The sequence below is a fragment of the Eubalaena glacialis genome, chromosome 18 (genome assembly GCF_028564815.1).
Source record: "Eubalaena glacialis isolate mEubGla1 chromosome 18, mEubGla1.1.hap2.+ XY, whole genome shotgun sequence".
Lineage (NCBI taxonomy): Eukaryota > Metazoa > Chordata > Mammalia > Artiodactyla > Balaenidae > Eubalaena > Eubalaena glacialis.
The window spans coordinates 20,079,631-20,103,244 of record NC_083733.1 but is presented as its reverse complement, the minus strand read 5'-3'; the positions used below and the strand labels follow the sequence as shown (position 1 = coordinate 20,103,244).

Below are 23,614 nucleotides of genomic sequence, written 5' to 3'. Positions count from 1 at the left end.
AGTTGACAATTTTCAATTCTGTATTGCAGGATCTTATCAACAGTTTCATTACTGCTGTGTTCCTTTTCTTAGTTGCCGTCTTGGCGATGCAACAAAAGGAAAGAAGTCATTTATTCTACGTTGGAGGGGTAAGTAGAGGCCTTCATGACTCCATTTAAGATCAGTATTTCAAGACTCTTTGAAAAAGGGAAACTGGCAAACTATCATTATTTCATTTATAGAACACCATCCCCACCACCACCCTTTCTCTTTCTTGCGCTGACTTCTTCAGAAGATTTGAAGTTGCACAAACTCTAAGCTCATTCTCCAAATAGGTACGAAAACAATCTACAGAACCTCTTTTGAAAATCATACACACTATTTTTTTAAATGTTGCAACAAGATGTTCTTATCTATAAGTAGGACTTTGACTTTTCTGGACTAGAAAAGTATACTTTAAATCACAAGAAAAAAATGATTGTAGAAAAGAAAAAGTGCATCGTCAAAAGTGAGTGACTCAGCCTGTTGAGGAAGGAAGAAGAAGTTCCCACACCAGGCTAGGCACGTTCTGTTTTAATCTTTATAACTCTCATTTTTACAGATATGGGAACTGAGGTTAAATACCTTACCCTGGCTCACAAGGCTGGGACAAATCCTCATCATATGAAGACCACAAGAAATGGCAGATTAAATGCTTGGAAGATAGGGGGTGGGGAATGGGGTGGTGAGACTTTGATTCAAGAAGTTAAGCTATGGGAACAGAAATTAATCCAGAAAAAAAAAAAGTTTAAGTTCTTTGAATTCATTCTATGATCAGTAAGTATTTGTTGATCCCATTGGACTGCGCCAGGCCTGAGCTCAGTGTTGGAGATAGAGTCCTTTCCCCCTTAGGGAGCTCATAGATTAGCTAGAGCAAGACCTACCTAGGAAAAGTTCATGAAGGCAGCCAAGGATTAAGTGACCGTAAAGAGAAACAGACAAGGTAGACAGGAGCTGGGGAGCACTTGGAATCTAGGGTGTTGTAGCCCGCTGACCCCCATCTGCTAACTCCGCCACCAAGCCTTCTCCTACCTGCCAGGAGCTCCCACCCCCTGGTCTCCATCAATTCTTACCTGGATGGCAGGGGCTCCCACCACCCCCCACTGGTCTCCCTGCCTCCAGCCTGGTTCGCTTTCCATTCATCTTGCGACAAGTGGGCTTTCTGAATCTGGAACCTCCCCTCCCCTCTTGATGAAGTCCCAGATCCTGCACCTCCCCAGCCTCAACTCTGCCCCCACCCTCACCAGCTCCAGACGTCTCAGCCACACCAGATTCCTTGGAGACCCCAGTCCAGTACCTGGAGTTCTTCTCCTCCCAGTTGGTCCCCTTGGAAACGCCTTCCTGCCCTTTCAAACATAGCCCAAGAGTCCTTTCCACTGAGGGGCCTTCTCAGGACCCCACTGCCACCCGAAGCCTCCTAGGATCAGTGCCCTACTCCCGTCCTGGTGCCTCAGACCTTAGGCAAGGCCGTCACCGGCAGAAAAGCCCATTTCCAAAAACCCCTTCTCTGGGAATGCCAGAATAGGCTGCAGCAGCCAACTGGGCAGACACCAGGAAGGTAGTGGAGGGTCAGAGGGGGACAGGAGGCCGCACGCCCGCCGCCCGGATAGGGAGGCCAGGCTGCTGCGGAGCTGCAAAATAACCCCGCCTTTCCTTCCCGCATTTGGTCTTGTGTCTGACAGTCCCTGTGTCTCACAGCAGCAATCGTGTGTCTCATCGATGCGACTGTGGTCACCAAGACGGAGGAATACCATGAAAAAAGCCCTGGGAATCGAAACCAAAACCAGTGCCTCCGCCGCCCAGGAACCCATCCCACCCACAAGGGTACCCACAAGGGGAAGCCCAAGGGCACCTACAAGGGCAACCATGAAGCAACGCGGCCTGTCGGAGCCACCCTCGGAAGCACCCTCTCGGCCACCGTCGCGGGCACCTTCGCAAGCACCATCGTCTTCTCCCTCCCGCCGCTGAGCTCGCACGCTGTCACCCATTTCAGCCCACATGTGATCATAAAATCAGGGCTGCCAAACCCGGAACACTTCTGCTTGCTCGTGCTGCCTTGTGTAAAAGTCGCGTTACATCTTCAGGCGAGTGCCAATGCGCCCGCGGGGCTCTGGGCGCGGCTGCCCCAGGAGGCCACAGTTTCAGCCAACCCGACCCGAAGGCGGGAGCAGCGGCTACAGCCCCCGGCAGCCCCCAGAGGCCTCGCGAGGCCTCGTGGGGAGTGCTCCGCGCGGAGGCGGGACCACCACCTGAGCCGGCGTGGGCGCGGGGGCTCCCGCGCAGGGTCTGGGCGGCCGCGGACACCCGAGGCGCTTGCTACCGGGCGCGCCGGACCCCGCGTGGGGCGCCGGGGGCGGGGGGCGGCTGGGCAGAGGGGACTCGCGTGCGGAGACTAGGCGCGCGCCGAGAGGACGCTAAGCGCTGGCCTTCGCTCGTCCTTCCCGGCCGTTGGCTGAGCGCGGCCTCTAAGCAGGTCGGTGGGCATCCGGCTCGCTCAAAGGCCAGGCCTGGCCGGAGACAGCAAAAATTGGGCAGGCTGTGAGAAGCTGAGCACTCCACGGCAAGATGGCTGACAAAGGCAAAAAGGGCAAACCCGGGGCCGCAGCAGCGCCGACCCCGGCCCCGGCCCCGGCTGCCGCCGCAGCCGCGCCGGGGGCGGCCCCTCCTCCGGGCGACAAGCCTGAGGAAAAGACAGAGAAGAAGAAAAAGTCCGAGCAGCCCAAGGATGAAGTGGGAACGAGGAAGGGGTGTCGCCGTTACAAGTGGGAATTCAAGGACAGCAATAGAGAGTTCTGGGTTATGGGGTACGCTGAGGTCAAGCTCATTAGCTTGGTAAGTGGGCCCGTATCCCTGGGCAGGGCGGGGTGGGGGGGAGTGCCCACAGACGGGAAGGGGGAGAAGGAGCGGGCTCCCCGAGGCCTCCTCTGGCCCCAGCCCTCTGCCGTGGCTCAAAGGGCATGTCTCCCGGCAGGGCTGCCTAATAGGTTCGCTGATGATGTTCACGGGGACCACTGTGCACCCCTTCCTGACACTCATCATCACCATGGAGTTGTCCATCTTCATCTTCTTCATCATTATCTACACCTTCGCCATCCAGAGATACATGTCCTTCATCCTGTGGCCCATTTCTGTAAGTGAGGGGCGGTGGGGAGTGCCTGAGCCTGGTGTGCGTTCACGCGTGTATCTTGGCACCTGGAAAGTGACTGAACAGAGAGATACGCCTCATCTCCCTTATTTGTGCTCTGGGCATGGGCTCAGACCTTCCGGTGGGGCCAGAGCAAGGGCAGCTGAAGTTAGGTAGAAAAGGCTTCCAGAAAGCCCAGCTTGGGGGTGGAGGGCCTCTTTCCTACCTGGTGGCCAAAGGAAGGAGTCTTTGCCTTCCTGAGGCTTTGCTCTCCTTGGGAGCAGGGAAGGTGTAGCAACCAGCGGTTCCTTCCAACCCCTGTGCCAGCTCACACCTGACAGGAAAGACCACTCTGAAGGTACCCCATCCCCAGAATTCAAAGAAAAAAATCAGTAATATAAAATGAGAATCAAAAAAAAAAAAAAAATCACATCTAAAGCAGCCTCAGATCTCCAGTGACTATCCCTGCAAGGGATATTAAGCCCAGAAGGATGTTCAGCCCAAAGCAGTCATCCACTGGAATGGGACTGAGCTGGGCAAGTTACCAACCACTCCCAGACTCTGTTTCCTCATCTGTAACATGAAGACAGTAATAATCTTGTGTGAGATTGTTCCTTAGGGGTAAAAGTAAAGCCCTTGATGCTGTGCCTGAAGACTCATGGACTTGAATCCCTGCCCATTACCTCTGTAATCACAAAGCTTACCTACCTAACTCCGGACTAACCCAAGGTCCCTTGTTCATTGCACATTCACAGCATGTCTCCAGAGCCCTATGCTCACTGTTTCATTCACTTTATACATGAAATGGGTTCAGAATGGCCAAGTAACTTGCCCCCAGGTAACTCAGGTAGTAAGTGGCAGAAAAAGGATTCAAACCCAGCTTTATCAGTAGAGTCTTGAGTCCCTAACTACACTCTGTCCTGCCTACTTATTAAAAGTTATTAGGGTCCAGGGATCCACAGGTCTCAGTGGGGTAGATGAGGACTTCCAGTATCAGGAGAAAGGAAAAGAAGGCCATATAAGACTCTTGGGAAACGGATAAGCAGAGGACAAAGTAAAGGGACAGGCAGAGGACAGATTCCCAGCCAAGGTGCTTGAGAAGATACTTTTAGTTCCAGCAAGATGAAAAATCATTGAACCCTGAAAATCCTCCTGCTGCACTTACCTAAAACTACTAGAGGAAATGTAAACACTATTGCTTTAACTGAATGGCTGAGCTGGCAAAAAAAAGAAGGGGAAACACAGAGGTGCTAGAAATGGAAAACAGGAGCAGTGACAAATCAGCTGCTTCAATGTGGGTGGAAATGACCCATGAGATATTATCCCAGGAACCTAGAATATGGATTCTCATATACTCTCAAGTTAGGAGATGAGGCCTTGGTCCCAAGCAAAGTGGGGATTTAGAACTGAGAATCCTGCATAAGGCCAGTACCCTGCAAAGACTGCACCCTAAGGGAAAAGACAGAGAAGATACCTTTCACCCACACAGAGGAACAAGAAAGCATGTTCATCTCTGCCCGAGTTTTGAGTGGGGAAAAGCAAAAAAGACCACCTTGAGAAATACAAACCTTAAGCCTACACTTTGTACAGATTTGGTTTAAGTTTTTCCTACCTTCAGCCTAGAAACCTTCATGCAGCTTAGAAAATGTAGTGCCTGGGAACTGGCATAAAAATCGATCCCAATTTGATGGTATTCTGAAGAAATCCATGGGACTCCTGAAAAACAAATGCAAAATCATAATCAAAGCATAAAGAGATTCTCACAGGACAGATATGGGTGGGTGGGTGGGGTACAAAAATGAACTCACAGTTCAAAACTACAAAACACCTGATTTTTAAATCCCCATGACTAAGAATCAAGAACCAGCAAAAATAAGAAATGGGAGGATTAGAACCCTGAGAATATGAGATAATAAAAGAGCTGTCAGAAAATAATTTAAAATACACTTAAATTATAAAGACATAAATAAAAGCCCTAAGAAAAGAATAAGACATTATTAGGATGGAATAGACAGATTTTTTTTTAAAGTACAAGATATAATGTCTAGAATTGAACATATAGTTATTGAAATAAAAATGTCAATAAATGGGTTAAAAAGCATATCAGACAAAAGCTGGGGAAGTAATGAGCTGAAGGATGTGGGGAAATTACCCAGATTATAGTACTGACAGATAAAGAGAGAAAATATGAAAGAGAGAAGTTGAAACATAGAATATGGAATGAGAAAGTTCATCATAAGCCTAATAGGAGTTCCAGAAGAAGACACTCAAGAGAATAGAGAAGAAATATTCAAAGTGATAGTGACTGAGAACCCGCCATATTTAATAAGAGTGACATCACTAAAAATGGCAGAGTAGGGACTCCAAATCTCTGTCCTTCCACTAAAGCAATGATTAGGTTCTCAAAAACTGTCAGAATCGACTTTTTCAGAACTCTGGAATCTAATTCAAAACAAAACAAAACAGGAGAATGCTCAATGAAGAAAGAGGCTGTTGAATTTTGGTAAGAGAATGTTGTAGCATTTTACTTAACCTGCCTGCCATTCCCTTAATCCCCAGCTTGTCAGTGGTCACGAAGACAGCCCACATTCCTGGCCACATTCCTTGCTGGTGGCAGAGGGAACAATAAAAACCTTGTTCCCAAAGAATTAGAGTTGTGTGCTTGACCTGTCTGGTGGCTCCCTGAGGGATTAGCCAGGGACTTGCCTTTGTTTCACCTGCCTCAGAGTTTTCTCAGGGCTGAAGCAGTCTCCTAGATAGCATTTGTTAAAGCATTTAAAGGCATATATACTAATCATAGCCACCCGGGGCAAGGTTTCCCAAGCAGTAGACAGACCAGAAGTTTGGGAAGGAGATGCATGGGAGAATAAGAGCTTTGAAAAGCTCCCACCTATACCAGGGAATCTAGAAGGACTGCACATGCCCAGAGCTGGACACATGCCCAGAAAAAAAACCTAAGCTTTCACCTTTGGTTGACCTTTAGGCCCTACACAAGCAGCAAGTAAAAACTAAGAGCTCTAAACATCCTGGAGAGGTGTTGAAGGAGTGCCCCAACACAAAGGCAATCTGCAAAGACTTGTTTGTTTCCAGATATTTAAGGAAATCTCCATCAAATCACTACCTGACCATTAAGCTAGTGAAAAACAAAGACTTCAGTGGCCACACAAGAGAAAGAATAGTCTTTCAAAACATAGTTTAGGAAAAATCATTAAACATACAAATGACTTTAACTCACAACAAGCAGCAACAACAAACTCTGGGGAGGAGAGGCAATATGATTTCCAGAGTAACTATATTATAATATTCAAAATGTACAGTTTTCAAAGAATTATAAGGCACACAAAGAAAGAAGTATGGCCCATTCACAGGAAAAAAATATTAATAGAGACTGTCCTTGAGGAAGCCCAGATATTAGACTTACTAGGCAAAGACTTTAAATCAACTGTCTTTAAAATTCTCAAAGAACTAAAGGAAACCAGGAGAACAATTCATGAAGAAATATAGAATGTCAATAAAGAGAAGTTTAAAAAGAAACCAAATAGAAATTCTGGAGCTGAAAAGTAATATAACTGAAGTGAAAAATTCACTAGAGTTGTTTAACAGCAGATTTGAGCAGGCAGAAGAATGAATCAGTGAACCTGAAGAAGGTCAATTGAGATTATTCAGTCTAAGGAACAGAAAGAAAAAAGAATGAAGGAAAAAAATGAACAGAGCCTAAGAGACCCATGGGACACCATCAAGCATACTAACATAGGCAGAGTCCCAAAAGGAGAAGAGAGAGAGAAAGGAACAGAAAGAATATTCAAAGAAATAATGGCCAAAAAACTTTCCAAATTTGGTAAAAGCTAGGAGTCTACACATCCAAAAAACACCAAGTAGAATAAACTCAAAGTGATCCACACTGAGACACATTATAATAACTGTCCAAAGACAAAGACAAGGAGAAAGTCTTGAAAGTTGTAAGAGAGAAGCAACTTATCTTGTACAAGGGACCCTTGATAAGATTAACAGCCAATTTCTCATCAGACACCATGGAGGCCTGAGGGAGTGGAATGATGTACTTAAAGTCCTTAAAGGAAAAAAAACTGTCCACCAAGAAGTCTATCTTTTAAATTTGCTATCTGTTATGAGTTGAATTATGTATCTCCCAAATATGTTGATGTCCTAACTCCCAGTATCTGTGAATATGACCTTATTTGGAAATAAGCTCTTTGTAGATGGTCAAGTAAAGATGAGGTTATCAGTGTGGACCCTAATCCAATATGACTAGTGTCTTTATTTTTAATTTTTTAAAAATATTTATTTTATTTGGTTGCTCTGGGTCTTAGTTGCGGCAGGCAGGCTCCTTAGTTGTGGCTTGTGGGCTCCTTAGTTGTGGCTTGTGGGCTCCTTAGTTGTGGCATGCATCAGGGATCTAGTTCCCTGACCGGGGATCGAACCCAGGCCCCTGGCACTGGGAGCACGAAGTCTTAACCACTGCACCACCAGGGAAGTCCCAACTAGTGTCTTTATAAAAAGGAGGAATTTGGACACAGAGACAGATATATACAGAGGGAAGACAATGTGAAGAGACACAGGAAAGCAAGACAAGCCAAGGAATGCCTCAAGCTACAAGAAGCTAGAAGAGAAGCCCAAAACAGATCATTACCTAGCACCTTTAGAGGAAGCAGGGCCCTGCCAACATCTTGATTTCAGACTTCTGGCCTCCATAACTGAGAGACAATAAACTTATGTTGTTCTAAGCCACCCAGGTGGTGGTACTCTGTTATGGCAACCCCAAGAAATGAATACAATATCCTTCAAACTTGAAATTATCCTTCAAAAATTACCATTCAAAAATGAAGGAGAAATTAAGATATTCCCATGTAAACAAAAGTTGATGGAATTTGTTGCTAGTACACCTGCCCTACAAGAAATGCTTCAGGCTAAAACGAGAGGACACTAGACAATAACTTGAAGCCATAAAAGAAATAAAGAACACCAGTAAAGGTAACTAAAATAGGTAAATATAGAAGCCAGTATTCTTGTGTGTTTGGTTTGTAACTCTTCTTTCTTTTCTGATATGATTTGAAAGACAAATGCATAAAACAATCATTTAAATCTATCTTAATGGACCACAATGTATAAAGATATAATTTGTAACAATAATAATGAGTTTTTGTGTACTGTTGAAGCTCGGCTGGTATCAATACAAATGAGATTGTTACAAATTTAAGATACCAATTATAACCCCAAGGTAACCACTAAGAAATTAACTAAAATATATAGAGAGAAAGGAAATAAGGGAATAAAATTGGTATATTACAAAATATTAAACACAAAAGAAGGCAGTAACAGAGACATTGAGGAACAAAGATATATGACATATAGAGAATAAACAGCAAAATGACAGAAATAAGTCCTTATCAGTAACTACTTTAAATGTACATGGATTAAATTCTCCAATTAAAAGGTAAAGATTATCAGAATGGATTTAAAAAAAAACATGATCCTACTGTATGAGGATCACAAGAGAGTTACTTTAGATCCAAAGATACAAATAGGTTGAAAGTGAAAATGGAAAAAGATACTCCATGCAAACAGTAACCAAAAAAGAACTGAGGTGGCCATATCAATATTAGATTTAATGAAAGACATGAATTCTCAAAGAGGGACCAAGAAGAATAAGTAAAAATAAAGCCATACCTAGACATGTCATAGAGGCACAGCTGATCATCAGAGACAAAGGAAAACAAAATCAAACCAAAAGAAAAGACAATTTACCTTAAAAAAGAAAGCTCAAACTATTAGACTAACTTCATATTTTTCAACAGCAAAGAAAGTGGCCAGAAAACAATGGAATAATTTCTTTAAAGGGCTGAGGTGGAAAGAGTAAAAGAAACAATTAGACAAAGAAAAAAAAATTTTCCTTTCACTGACCCTCACTGAAGGAACTACTAAAAGACTTCAGGAAGAAGGAAATTAAACCCAAAAGAAACCCAAAAGAAGGAAATTAAACCCAAAAGAAATTAAACCCAAAAGAAACCCAAAAGAAATTAAAACCCAAAAGTGTAAAAAAGGAACAGTAAATAAAGAACCTAGTAAGCTTGTGGATTGACTTAAATAAACATTAAGACAGAGGTTGCTTGGTTTTTAAAAATATATTAATAGCTTAACTGGGGGGAGAGAACACTAAAACAAGGTGGAACTAAAGCAGTAGCAACACGATAACATGTAAGACCACAGTGGTGGTATATGATAAGAAATAAAAGTCCTTTATTGGGAGTGGTGGTGGGGGGATTTGGTAATAATATTAACATTAATATATTAAAACCGAATACTATTTTACTAAAGAACAGAATTCCAGCATATATATAACATCAAACCTGTTGAGGGGAAAGGGTGAAAAGAGAATAAAGAGAAATGACTCAATAGAAGGTAAAAAGGGAAAAATAAAAAGGAATGTTTGTTATATGTTAAATAGAAAAAAAATTAAATCGTAGACATAAATCCAAATATATCATAAATGACAGCAAATATAAATGGACTATATTCTTCACTTAAAAGACAAAGAAGGAGAAGCTGGTTGGAGCCTGTGACGCCTTGTCGTTGTCTGAAGATTCTTCAGTCACTATGTCAAGTGACACAGATGTTTCTCTTTCTTCATATGATGAAGATCAGGGATCTAAACTTATCCGAAAAGCTAGAGAGGCACCATTTGTCCCCATTGGAATGGCAGGTTTTGCAGCAATCGTCGCATATGGATTATATAAATTGAAGAGCAGGGGCAATACTAAAATGTCTGTTCACCTGATCCACATGCGCATGGCAGCCCAAGGCTTTGTTGCGGTACCAATGACTCTTGGTATGGGCTATTCCATGTATCGAGAATTCTGGGCAAAACCTAAACCTTAGAAGAGGAGATGCTGTCTTGGTGTTGTTGGTGGTGCTTGCTTTAGTTAGACATCTCATATTGAGGTTATATGTTTATGTTGAAAATAAATTCTATGGGTCGGACAATAACATGGTAATTTGAATATTGGCTTCCTTTCCTGCAGGCTTGATTTGCCTGGTGACCAAGTTACTGGTGACTAGTTCACTAGCTAGGTCATTCAGGGGAGTCAGATTAGCACAAAAACATGTCACTTTTAAATGCACTTGACAGTGGTACAATGTCCACCTTCTGATAAAATTAGTTGTAAAGAGGACAACATGCCAGTCCTGAAAATGCTCCCAGTTGCTGCAGAATATCATATGCTTTTGATGTAATGTAGGAAGCCTATTTACCCCAGTTAATTTAACTCTTTCTGACTGCCTTGTGAACTGAGTACTGTTTTTAAGGGCTGGTTGGCTCTTGAAGAACTCTTTCAGAACAGTGCACAGAATACAACATTATAAACCTCCCAGCAACTATGTGTGTGTTTTTAAACCAAACCTAAAGAGCTGGTAACAGAGCTGCTTTGAAGTAGTATCTATTTCAGAATCATAGTTGTAAACATGAGAATAACTTAACTGTAGATCCCCATTTGCTCTTTTGTAATTGCAGAATTATATTTTGCTGCTGTTATATTAGAATAATTTTTAAATGGCATTTTGAAATAGAAATGTATATTTTAAGTGCTAATGCAAAGGTAAATGAAAAATACTTTTTAAATGTGTGCAGTCTTGTTTATTTTCTCTGAAAGAATCATAAATGTTAAACAAAATAAATTGCCTATAATGGAAGTGATTTATGAGCAAGCTGGTTTGGTCAGACATTATACAAACTTCAATATACTACAGAATGCTTTGTCGTACTTGTGAAATTCTCTTGTCTAACCTGAATTTACATTCCATGGTGATAACATGGTAAATGTAGTGTTATTAAAGTAAGTGAACACATCAAAAAAAATTTTTTTAAATAAATAAAAGACAAAGGAGGACTTCCCTGGTGGTCCAGTGGTAAAGAATCTGCCTTACGATGCGGGGGACACGGGTTCAATCCCTGGTCAGGGAACTAGGATCCCACAACTACTGAGCCTGTATGCCACAACTACTGAGCTTGTGCACCTCAACTAGAGAGCCCACATGCCACAAACTACAGAGCCCACACTACCTGGAGCCTGCGCGCCACAACTAGAGAAAGAGAAAACCCGCACACCACAACTAGAGAGAAGCCCATGCACAAAGAGCCCGCACACCACAGTAAAAGATCCCACGTGCCTCAACGAAGATCCCGTGTGCCGCAACTAAGACCTGATGCAGCCAAAAATAAATTAAATTAAATTAAAAATAATAATAAAATAAAATGAAAGACAAAGGACTTTAAAAATAGATTTTTAAAATCCAGCAATGTACTAAACTACAAGGCATGTGGAGAAAGGTTATAAGAGATGGAAAAAATAAGATGAAAATACTAACTAAAAGAAAGCCAGCATAACTCTATCACCAGATTAAACAAATTTTATATTTTAAAAAATAAGTATATAAAGAGTATCACTACATATAGCAATTCTGAACTTGTATGTACCTAACAATATAGCCCCCCCCAATATAAAAGACAAAAATGGACTTAATTATAAAGAAGAATTGACAAGTAGGAACCATAGTGGGAGATTTTAACATGTCTCCCTCAGTAATTGATAGCTTGATCCACTGACATACATAGAACATATAGAACCCTACACCCCAGAGTAACAGGCTAGGTATTCTTTTCAAGCACACCTGGAACAATCATAAAAATTATCTTCAATGAGACCACAAAGCAAAAATAAACAAATAACAAGGAACTGATATAATGCCACATTCTCTAACTTCAATGCAACACAATTAGAAATAAATCAGTAAAATTTAAATCTTTACGTATTTAGGAGGAAATCTAATGTTTTCCCACACACATATGGGGATTTAGTTATATATAGTATTAGCAAATACTATCTGTAGAATGCAGCTAAACAATTCAAATTTAAATCCATATACTGAGAAAAGAAAAATGAAAATTAACAATTCATATGTCTATCTCAAGAAGGTACCAAAACAGAGGGCAGACAGCAGAAGCAAGTAGAACTACAATCCTGCAGCCTGTAGAACAAAAACCACATTCAGAGAAAGACAGACAAGATGAAAAGGCAGAGGGCTATGTACCAGATGAAGGAACAAGATAAAACCCCAGAAAAACAACTAAATGAAGTGGAGATAGGCAACCTTCCAGAAAAAGAATTCAGAATAATGATAGTGAAGATGATCCAGGACCTCGGAAAAAGAATGGAGGCAAAGATCGAGAAGATGCAAGAAATGTTTAACAAAGACCTAGAAGAATTAAAGAACAAACAAAAAGAGATGAACAATACAATAACTGACATGAAAAATACACTAGAAGGAACCAATAGCAGAATAACTGAGGCAGAAGAACGGATAAGTGACCTGGAAGACAGAATGGTGGAATTCACTGCTGCAGAACAGAATAAAGAAAAAAGAATGAAAAGAAATGAAGACAGCCTAAGAGACCTCTGGGACAACATTAAACACAACAACATTCACATTATAGGGGTCCCAGAAGGAGAAGAGAGAAAGGACCCGAGAAAATATTTGAAGAGATTATAGTTGAAAACTTCCCTAACATGGGAAAGGAAATAGCCACCCAAGTCCAGGAAGCGCAGAGGGTCCCATACAGGATAAACCCAAGGAGAAACACGCCGAGACACATAGTAATCAAATTGGAAAAAATTAAAGACAAAGAAAAATTATTGAAAGCAGCAAGGGAAAAATGACAAATAACATACAAGGGAACTCCCATAAGGTTAACAGCTGATTTCTCAGCAGAAACTCTACAAGCCAGAAGGGAGTGGCATGACATATTTAAAGTGATGAAAAGGAAGAACCTACAACCAAGATTACTTTATACCTGTCAAGGATCTCATTCAGATTCAATGGAGAAATCAAAAGCTTTACAGACAAGCAAAAGCTAAAAGAATTCAGCACCACCAAACCAGCTCTGCAACAAATGCTAAAGGAACTTCTCTAAGTGGGAAACACAAGAGAAGAAAAGGACCTTCAAAAACAAACCCAAAACAATTAAGAAAATGGTCATAGGAACATACATATTGATAATTACCTTAAACATGAATGGATTAAATGCTCCAACCAAAAGACAGAGGCTTGCTGAATGGATACAAAAACAAGACTCATATATATGCTGTCTACAAGAGAGCCACTTCAGACCTAGGGACACATACAGACTGAAAGTGAGGGGATGGAAAAAGATGTTGCATGCAAATGGAAATCAAAAGAAAGCTGGAGTAGCAATAATCATATCAGATAAAATAGACTTTAAAATAAAGAATGTTACAAGAGACAAGGAAGGACACTACATAATGATCAAGCGATCAATCCAAGAAGACGCTATTACAATTATAAATATATATGCACCCAACATAGGAGCACCTCAATACATAAGGCAACTGCTACAGCTATAAAAGAGTAAATCGACAGTAACACAATATTAGTGGGGGACTTTAACACCTCACTTAAACCAATGGACAGGTCATCCAAACAGGAAATTAATAAGGAAACACAAGCTTTAAATGACACAATAGACCAGATAGATTTAATTGACATTTATAGGACATTCCATGCAAAAACAGCAGATTACACTCTCTTCTCAAGTGCACACGGAACATTCTCCAGGATAGATCACATCTTGGGTCACAAATCAAGCCTCAGTAAATTTAAGAAAATTGAAATATCAAGCATCTTTTCTGACCACAGTGCTATGAGATTAGAAATCAATTACAGGGAAAAAAATGTAAAAAACACAAACACATGGAGGCTAAACAATACATTACTAAATAACAAAGAGATCACTGAAGAAATCAAAGAGGAAATCAAAAAATACCTAGAGACAAATGACAGTGAAAATACGACGATCCAAAACCTATGGGATTCAGCAAAAGTAGTTCTAAGAGGAAAGTTTATAGCAATACAATCCCACCTCAAGAAACAACAAACATCTCAAATAAACAATCTAACCGTACACCTAAAGGAACTAGAGAAAGAAGAACAAACAAAACCCAAAGTTACTAGAAGGAAAGAAATCATAAAGATCAGAGCAGAAATAAATGAAATAGAAACAAAGAAAACAATAGCAGAGATCAATAAAACTAAAAGCTGGTTCTTTGAGAAGATAAACAAAATTGATAAACCATTAGCCAGACTCACCAAGAAAAGAGGGAGAGGACTCAAATCAATAAAATTGGAAATGAAAAAGGAGAAGTTACAACAGACACCACAGAAATACAAAGCATCCTAAAAGACTACTACAAGCAACTCTATGCCAATAAAATGGACAACTTGAAAGAAATGGACAAATTCTTAGACAGGTATAACCTTCCAAGACTGAACCAGGAAGAAATAGAAAATATGAACAGACCAATCACAAGTAATGAAACTGAAACTGTGATTAAAAATCTTCCAACAAACAAAAGTCCAGGACCAGATGGCTCCACAGGTGAATTCTATCATTTAGAGAAGAGCTAACACCCATCCTTCTCAAACTCTTCCAAAAAATTGCAGAGGAAGGAACACCCCCAAACTCATTCTATGAGGCCACCATCACCCTGATACCAAAACCAGACAAAGATACTACAAAAAAAGAAAATTACAGACCAATATCACTCATGAATATAGGTGCAAAAATCCTCAACAAAATACAAACAGAATCCAACAACACATTAAAAGGATCATACACCATGATCAAGTGGGATTTATCCCAGAGATGCAAGGGTTCTTCGATATATGCAAATCAATCAGTGTGATACACCATATTGACAAATTGAAGAAGAAAAACCATACGATCACCTCAATAGATGCAGAAAAAGCTTTTGACAAAATTCAACACCCATTTATGATAAAAACTCTCCAGAAAGCGGGCATAGAGGGAACCTACCTCAACATAATAAAGGCTATATATGACAAACCCACAGCAAACATCATTCTCAGTGGTAAAAAACTGAAAGCATTTCCTCTAAGATCAGGAACAAGACAAGGATGTCCACTCTCACCACTATTATTCAACATAGTTTTGGAAGTCCTAGCCATGGCAATCAGAGACGAAAAAGAAATAAAAGGAATACAAATTGGAAAAGAAGAAGTAAAACTGTCACTGTTTGCAGATGACATGATACTATACATAGAGAATCCTAAAGATGCCAGCAGAAAACTACTAGAGCTAATCAATGAATTTGGTAAAGTTGCAGGATACAAAATTAATGCACAGAAATCTCTTGCATTCCTATACACTAATGATGAAAAATCTCAAAGAGAAATTAAGGAAACACTCCCATTTACCATTGCAACAAAAAGAATAAAATACCTAGGAATAAACCTACCTAGGGAGACAAAAGACCTGAATGCAGAAAACTATAAGACACTGATGAAAGAAATTAAAGATCATACCAACAGATGGAGAGATATACCATGTTCTGGGATTGGAAGAATCAATATTGTGAAAATGACTATACTACCCAAAGCAATCTACAGAGTCAATGCAATCCCTATCAAATTACCAATGGCATTTTTTACAGAACTAGAACAAAAAATCTTAAAATTTGTATGGAGACACAAAAGACCCCAAATAGCCAAAGCAGTCTTGATGGAAAAAAACCGAGCTGCAGGAATCAGACTCCCTGACTTCAGACTATACTACAAAGCTACAGTAATCAAGACAATATGGTACTGGCACAAAAACAGAAATATAGATCAATGGAACAGGATAGAAAACCCAGAGATAAACACACGCACCTATGGTCAACTAATCTATGACAAAGGAGGCAAGGATATACAATGGAGAAAAGACAGTCTCTTCAATACGTGGTGCTGGGAAAACTGGACAGCTACATGTAAAAGAATGACATTAGAACACTCCCTAAAACCATACACAAAAATAAACTCAAAATGGATTAGAGACCTAAATGTAAGACTGGACACTATAAAACTCTTAGAGGAAAACATAGGAAGAACACTCTTTGACATAAATCACAGCAAGATCTTTTTTGATCCACCTCCTAGAGTAACGGAAATAAAAACGAAAATAAACAAATGGGACCTAATGAAACTTAAAAGCTTTTGCAAAGCAAAGGAAACTACAAACAAGATGAAAAGACAACCCTCAGAATGGGAGAAAATATTTGCAAACGAATCAACGGACAAAGGATTAATCTCCAAAATATATAAACAGCTCATGCAGCTCAATATTAAAAAAAAACACAATCCAAAAATGGGCAGAAGACCTAAATAGACATTTCTCCAAAGAAGACATACAGATGGCCAAGAAGCACATGAAAAGCTGCTCAACATCACTAATTATTAGAGAAATGCAAATCAAAACTACAATGAGGTATCACCTCACACCAGTTAGAATGGGCATCATCAGAAAATCTACAAACAGCAAATGCTGGAGAGGGTGTGGAGAAAAGGGAACCCTCTTGCACTGTTGGTGGGAATGTAAATTGATACAGCCACTATGGAGGTTCCTTAAAAAACTAAAAATAGAATTACCATATGACCTAGCAATCCCACTGGGCATATACCCAGAGAAAACAATAATTCAAAAAGACACATGCACCCCAAAGTTCATTGCAGCACTATTTACAACAGCCAGGACATGGAAGCAACCTAAATGCCCATCGACAGACGAATGGATAAAGAAGATGTGGTACATATATACAATGGAACATTACTCAGCCAATTTATTACAACGAAATTGGGTCATTTGTAGAGACGTGGATGGATCTAGAGACTGTCATACAGAGTGAAGTAAGTCAGAAAGAGAAAAACAAATACAGTATGCTAACACATATATATGGAATCTAAGAAAAAAAAAAAAAAAGGTCATGAAGAACCTAGTGGCAAGACGGGAATAAAGACACAGACCTACTAGAGAATGGACTTGAGGATATGGGGATGGGGAAGGGTAAGATATGACAAAGAGAGAGAGTGGCATGGACATATATACACTACCAAATGTAAAATAGATAGCTAGTGGGCAGCAACCGCATAGCACAGGGAGATCAGCTCTGTGCTTTGTGACCACCTAGAGGTGTGGGATAGGGAGGGCGGGAGGGAGGGAGATGCAAGAGGGAAGAGATTTGGGAACATATGTATATGTATAACTGATTCACTTTGTTATAAAGCAGAAACTAACACACCATTGTAAAGCAAATATACTCCAATAAAGATGTTAAAAAAAAAAAAAAAGAGAAAAACAAATATCATATATTAACGCATATATGTGGAACCTAGAAAAATGGTACAGATGAACTGGTTTGCAGGGCAGAAATAGAGACACAGATGTAGAGAACAAATGTATGGACACCAGGGGGGGAAAGTGGCGGGGGGGGGGGGGTTGGGGTGGTGATGGTGGTGGGATGAACTGGGAGATTGGGATTGACATATATACACTAATATGTATAAAATGGATAACTAATAAGAACCTGCTGTATAAAAAAATAAATAAAATTCAAAAAAAAAGGAGGTACCAAAACAAAACAAAACAAAAAAAGGAATTAAGAAGGCAATGTCAAAGAGTTAAAATTAATAAAATAGGAAACAAAGATTCATAGTGATGACTAATAAAACCAAAATCTAATTCTTTGAAAAGACTAATAAAGTAGATAAACCATAAGAAAAAAAGAGAACAAAGAAAAATATTAGTATAAAGAAGAGGTTTTAAAGATCACAGGGAAAATATGAACTTTTATGCCAATAAATTATAATATGATAATTTCCCAGAAAAACATATGATGTACAAAAATTGACTCAAAAAGAAATAGAAAAACAGGGTATAAAATAATTCATCCATGTTTTCATCTGGCACTTGTTTCATTTTTTACATTCAAATCTTTTGATTTATTTGGAGTCATTTTGGTATATGGTGTGAACCACGGCTCCAGCTTTGTATCCTGATGGCTCTCCAGCTGTTCCACCTTATCACTCAGTTTATTCATTTATTGGATAGTACAACTTTCCCCCACTGATTTGAAATGGCATTTTTGTTAAATGCTAATATCCCAAACGTGGGACTTCCTTGGCAGTCCAGTGGTTAAGAATCCACGCTTCCACTGCAGGGGGCACCGGTTCGATCCCTGGTTGGAGAACTAAAATCCCCCGTGCTGCGTCGTGCGGCCAAAAAAAAATAAAAGAATAAAATCCCATATGCAGTTCATTTCTAGATTCATATTCAGTTCCACTTGTCTGTCCCTTTTTTCTCTTAAAAAAAAGGGGGGGTTATAATATGTTGTACCATCTGGTAAAGCTTTGATCTTAAAACCAGACATGATAAGGAAAGTAAACTATAGGCCTATATTATTTGAATACAACCATAAAAATTCTCAATAAAATACTAGCAAACTAAATCAAGCAATATATAAGCAAGCAATGCATCAGGATCAAGCAGGGCATCTGCCAGGAATGTAAAGGTGGTTTCGTCTCAAAATTCTGTTAATGTAATTCACCATCTTTTATTTAAAGGAGAAAACCATTTAATCATCTCATAAGCTGCAGGAAAACTATTTAGTAATATTCAATACTAATTTTTGGAAGACTCTTGGCAAACTAGGAAAAAAGGGAACCTCCTTAATAACAGAAAACTACCCAAACCTAAAATGAACATTGCATTTCATGGTAAAAATGTTAGAAGCATTTCCTTAGAGATGCCTATTATCCCCACTTCTATTTGACATTGTGCTAAAGATCTTAGTACAATGTGACAAGAAAAACAAAGGGTATATGGATTGGGAAGGAGAAAAAAACTAGCATTACTCACTGATAATATGATTCTCTACACAGAAAATCCAAGAATCTACAGTCAAATTACTAGAACTGATTGAGTTCCACAAGGTTACAAAAAACAAAAATAGTGTTCCTGAATACCAGCAACAAATAATGAGAAAATGTGGCTTTTCAAAGAAACATTTAAAACAGCAACAGAAACTACAGGTGTCTGAGAATACACCCGTTCAAAGATTGTAAAACTTTACATAGAGATTATGACATTTTGTTAATGGACATAAAAGAAAAATCTAAGTAAGAGAAGAAATATACCACATTCACAGGTGTGAAGAGCTACTATCATAAAGATGTCAATTTCATTCCAAAGCAATCTCCACATTAAATGAAATTTTATAACAGAGGTTGTTTGTGGAACTTTGCAAGGTGATTCTAAAATTCTTATGGAAGAATGAAAAGAATTATAAGGATGGACTCACCCAACGAGATATTGGAATTACTCTAAAGCTTTGGTACTAGCTCAGGGGTTGACAAAGAGTAATGGAATTGTAATGGACTGAATGTTTGTGTACCCCAAAATTCATATGCTGAAATCCTAATCCCCAGTGTGGCTATACTTGCATATGGGGCCTCCAGAATGGTAATTAAGATTAAATGAGATCCTAAGGGTCTGATAGGATTAATGTCCCTATAAAAAAAGACAACAGAGACTTCCCTCCCCCTTCCTCTCCCCTATCCCTCCCCGCACCTTGCCCACCATGGAAAGGCCATATGAGAAAATGGTGAGAAGGCAGCCAGGCAAACCAGGAAGAGAGTCCTCACCAGAAACTAAATTTGCTGGCACCTTGATCATGGACTTCTGGCTTCCAGAACTGTGGGAAAATAAATGTCTGTTGTTTAAGCCACCCAGTCTGTGGCATTTTGTTATGGCAGCCTGAGCAGACTAATATAGGAATAAAAAAGAGAACCCAGAAATAGACCTACATACATATGGCAACTTGGCATATGACAGAGGTGGCATAACACAGCTGAATGGAGTATTTAATAAATGTTCTTGGGACCATGAGAAAGAGAGAGAAAGAGAAACTATGCATTCTATTAAAATTAAAACTTTACAACAGAAGACATCATAAACAAAATTTTTAAAACAAGCCAATAGAAAAATGGGTAAGGGATATGAATAGGCAGAAAACCCAACTGCCTAAAACATGTTTTTAAAAATGCTTCATTAGTAACCAGCGATCAGAAAATTAAAACAACAATGAGGTACCATTTCGACTCACCAGATGGGCAAAAATAAATGAGCGTGGTAATCCTGGGCTTTGGCAAGGACATGGGAAACAGGAGCCCCTATACATTTGCGGGCATGAGTGGACACTAGCACAAGCCCTTTAGAGAGAAACTTGGCAATACCTCAACAAGGAAAAGATGTGCGTGGGAGGCACAGACAAGAGTGTTCCCTGCAGGCACAGTCGGCAATAATAATTTCCTAAAAGGGAGAAACACCCTAATGTCTCCAGTTTGGTTTATTCATACACCAGCTAAAATTAATGAATTCAATCTCATTAATCTCAATCTCATATATTTCTCAAAATGGGTAAATCTCAAAAACTTTATTAAGTTTAAAAAGCACGTGCTATAAGATATATCTTTTTATTTAAATTTTTGAAACACAAAATAGTATATATTGTTTATGAAAATATAATATGGAGGAAAATGCTACTCTGCACTTGGGAAGACTACCCATAGGCTTGGAACACATGCAGAAGGCAGGTAAAGGGATGGAATGGTGAGACTGTAGCTCATTCCACAAAGTTTTTTTGTTTATGGTTTGTTTTTGTTTTTGTTTTGAGAGCCCTGAGGCAAATATTGCAAGACATTAACATCTGTTTAATCTCAGTGGGTCACGGCGGGTGGAGGTGGGAGTGGGGATGGGATGTTCTATTATTTTCTGTATGTTTGAAGTGTATTAAAATCCAAAACATTGAAGAGGAAAAGAAAAGGCCTGAGACAAAGTGGCCAGGGAAGTACAACCCCCAGAAAATAGCATCAGAGAAATCAAGGGGAAAGATGGGCGTCACCCAGCACTGCAGGGTCAGCTGCTGCCCATGGGATTAAGAGGATGCACAAGCTCTGGGCCAGCATCACCCCAGGAGTGATGGGAGACGAAGCCGGCTTGCCGTGGCCATGGTTTGGCCAACTTTAAGTTTGGCTGTGCCGGGGAGTGACAGTGGGTGGTACTTGAGGGGAAGGCAGCATGGGAGGCAGCCCTTTTGCCCAGTCTGGGAACATCCGGACCTTGTCAGTATAGGGTAACGGAAACAAATATGGAGCAAGGGCAGGACTGTGGCCACAAGGGACGGGAAGGAGGGTGGATGATGGAGGAAGTGATATGGCCTCGCAAAGGCAGGGGCGGGGGGGAGGGGGGGTTGGTGTCTAAGAAGTAAGGTGGGGGAAGGGGTGAGCAGGGGGAGAAGAGGCAGCTGCCAGGCTCCCAATGAAGGACCAGAGTCCAACAGAACCTCCTGCCAGCAACACAGCCCACTCTGGATTCAGAAAGAGGAGCTGGCCTTCAGAGAAGAAAGATGTGAGGTGGTACCCAAGCGGGACATCAATTATTTGGAGAGTCGTGGATTTATTTAAGTGGGCACTGGAAGGGGGTAAAACATAGCCACCAAATGTGTGATTTCACAGACGGGATGGTAGCCGAGGCAGCCCATAAAGGCAGTTAAGCATCCTGGATTTTGTGTCTCAACTCAAAGAGTCCAGCTGGTAGGCCACTGGTATGTCCACCTAGCCCAGTAAATACTCATCTTTCTATATATTTTTTTAAAATCAGGCAGAAGTTTGAAAACCATTCCCTTTGGAGGAAGCTAGGCCAGGTCTGGTGTTGACGGGGCCTCGGCTCTAAGGCCGACTCATCTCTCCCATGCTTTCAGGACCTTCTCAATGACCTGTTCTCCGGTACTTTCCTCGTGGGGGCCGCCGTCTTTGCCGTGAAAACTCGGCAAACCATGCCAATGCACTACGTTTATGGTGTGGTGAGTCTTTCATGTTGGGCTGTTTATTTGTTCAGAAATCACCTCGTTTGGAGAATGGTTATTTCCCCCTAAGGAAAAGGGTCTCTTTTCACAAAATCTTGGGATCCAAGCAAAGTTTAAAGGTAAAGTGGGTCAACGTTTCCGGGGGAGAAGCCATTGAAGGGAGATGATGTCCAGGGAGCCCACCCAGCTAAGAGCTTCCCCCTAGAAGCTTGCCTGCCGGCCCCAGAGCGAAGGGCCCCGCCCAGGCGGGGTCCAAAGAGAGAAAGAAAATGTGGTGAGGTGACCGGCTGCAGGGCTGGGGATCAGAATCGGGGAGCTGAGGCCAGGGGAGGGGCAAACCCAAAGTCTCTCTGGGGTCTGGCAGTTTGAGGGGTCAAGGGGAGGGGTTAAACAGCACCTACGGACAATCAGAAGCCGGGAAGGAACTGTGACAGCTTTGGAAGGAAAAGCAAAAGTAACGAGGATTCTTTTGTTTCCCAGATCCTTATCGGTGTGGCTGCACTTTTTGCTTTAATAGATGTTTGTCTTCAAAAGAAACACTTCAAAGGCAAGAAGGTCAAAAGGCATATGCTGATTCCTCCAGGAAAGGATAAAGAGGGCGAAAAGCCAAAGGAAGGAGAAAAACCAGGGGAAGCAGGCAAGGGGAAGGCAGGGGTACCGCCGCCACCGCCGCCGCCGCCGCCTGCTGAGGGCGGCAAGAAGTGAGGCCGAGGCGCCCGGGGTCGGAAGTGGCCGTGTATCTTACCGCAAAACGTGTTTCCACTGTCTAACTTGTCTTTTCTCTAGAATGGTCTTCTTTTCCATTTCAACAACTCTACCTTTGGTTGGAAAAGAAATTTCTCCTTAAATGGATTTTAAAAGCTTAAAGTTGACGTAAACGTTATTTTGTTCATTCAACAAGAGTAGCCGAAGGTTTTGGCGCAGAGGGCGAGGCTGGAGCGGGGCCTCTGGAGGTGCTCAGGGCACGGAGGGTTTGGGGGACCAGAGCGTGGGTGATAGCAGCTGTCAACACCGACCAGCCAAAGGGGCCAAAGAAAAACGAGAGACTGGAAAAGAAAAGGCTGCATTTTGTTCACATTGACATTTTCATGTTACATTTCTATACATTTCAAGAACAGGGAAAAACAGACATATCACTCTGCAGGGTCTCTGCACAGAGAGGAAATAGAAAGCAAGAGGCGTTGGCACAAAACAGTTAGAAACCTCTGGAGGTGGTCTTGCTCTCCTGGTGTCAAAATGTCAGGAAATCCAGACCAAGCAAAAAATAAGATTTTCAAGGTCAACATAAAAAGAACCTGATTTTTTAGTACTTGAAAACATAACTAAGCACAAGTGCCTGGAAGGAGATGAAGATGGCAGAGGAGGAGGACGCTGAGCTCACCTCCCCCTAGGAATACATCAAACCTACATCTACAGGTGGAGCAATTCTCACTGAAAACAAGTTGGACACTGGCAAAAAGACTCTTACACAACCAAAGCTGTAAAGATAGATCCATACAGAGTTGGGTAGAAGGGAAGAGAAGCGATCAGGTTGGGACCTATACCCCTGGGAGGGGACACAGAAGAGGAGGGGGATTACACAGGCTCAGAGATCCTCCCTGGGGAGTGAGCAGTTCAAACCACATATGGGAACACCCCACCCCTGGGCTCTGACACCAGGAGTCTCCTTAGCTGGTTTGAAAACTAC

The 23,614-nt window shown here is 41.1% G+C and overlaps 2 protein-coding genes across 2 annotated transcripts; both read left to right on the top strand.

The window, feature by feature from the left end:
• The first annotated feature begins 2,583 nt into the window (after positions 1-2,583).
• CMTM2 (CKLF like MARVEL transmembrane domain containing 2) lies at positions 2,584-22,632 on the top strand. Its single transcript, XM_061172430.1, has 4 exons — positions 2,584-2,850; positions 2,990-3,148; positions 21,823-21,924; positions 22,408-22,632. The coding sequence occupies exons 1-4, from the start codon at positions 2,584-2,586 to the stop codon at positions 22,630-22,632; spliced, it is 753 nt and encodes a 250-aa protein (XP_061028413.1).
• On the top strand, positions 9,755-10,036 carry LOC133078488 (HIG1 domain family member 1A, mitochondrial-like). The gene has a single exon (XM_061173560.1). The coding sequence runs from the start codon at positions 9,755-9,757 to the stop codon at positions 10,034-10,036; it is 282 nt and encodes a 93-aa protein (XP_061029543.1).
• Positions 22,633-23,614: the final 982 nt, after the last annotated feature.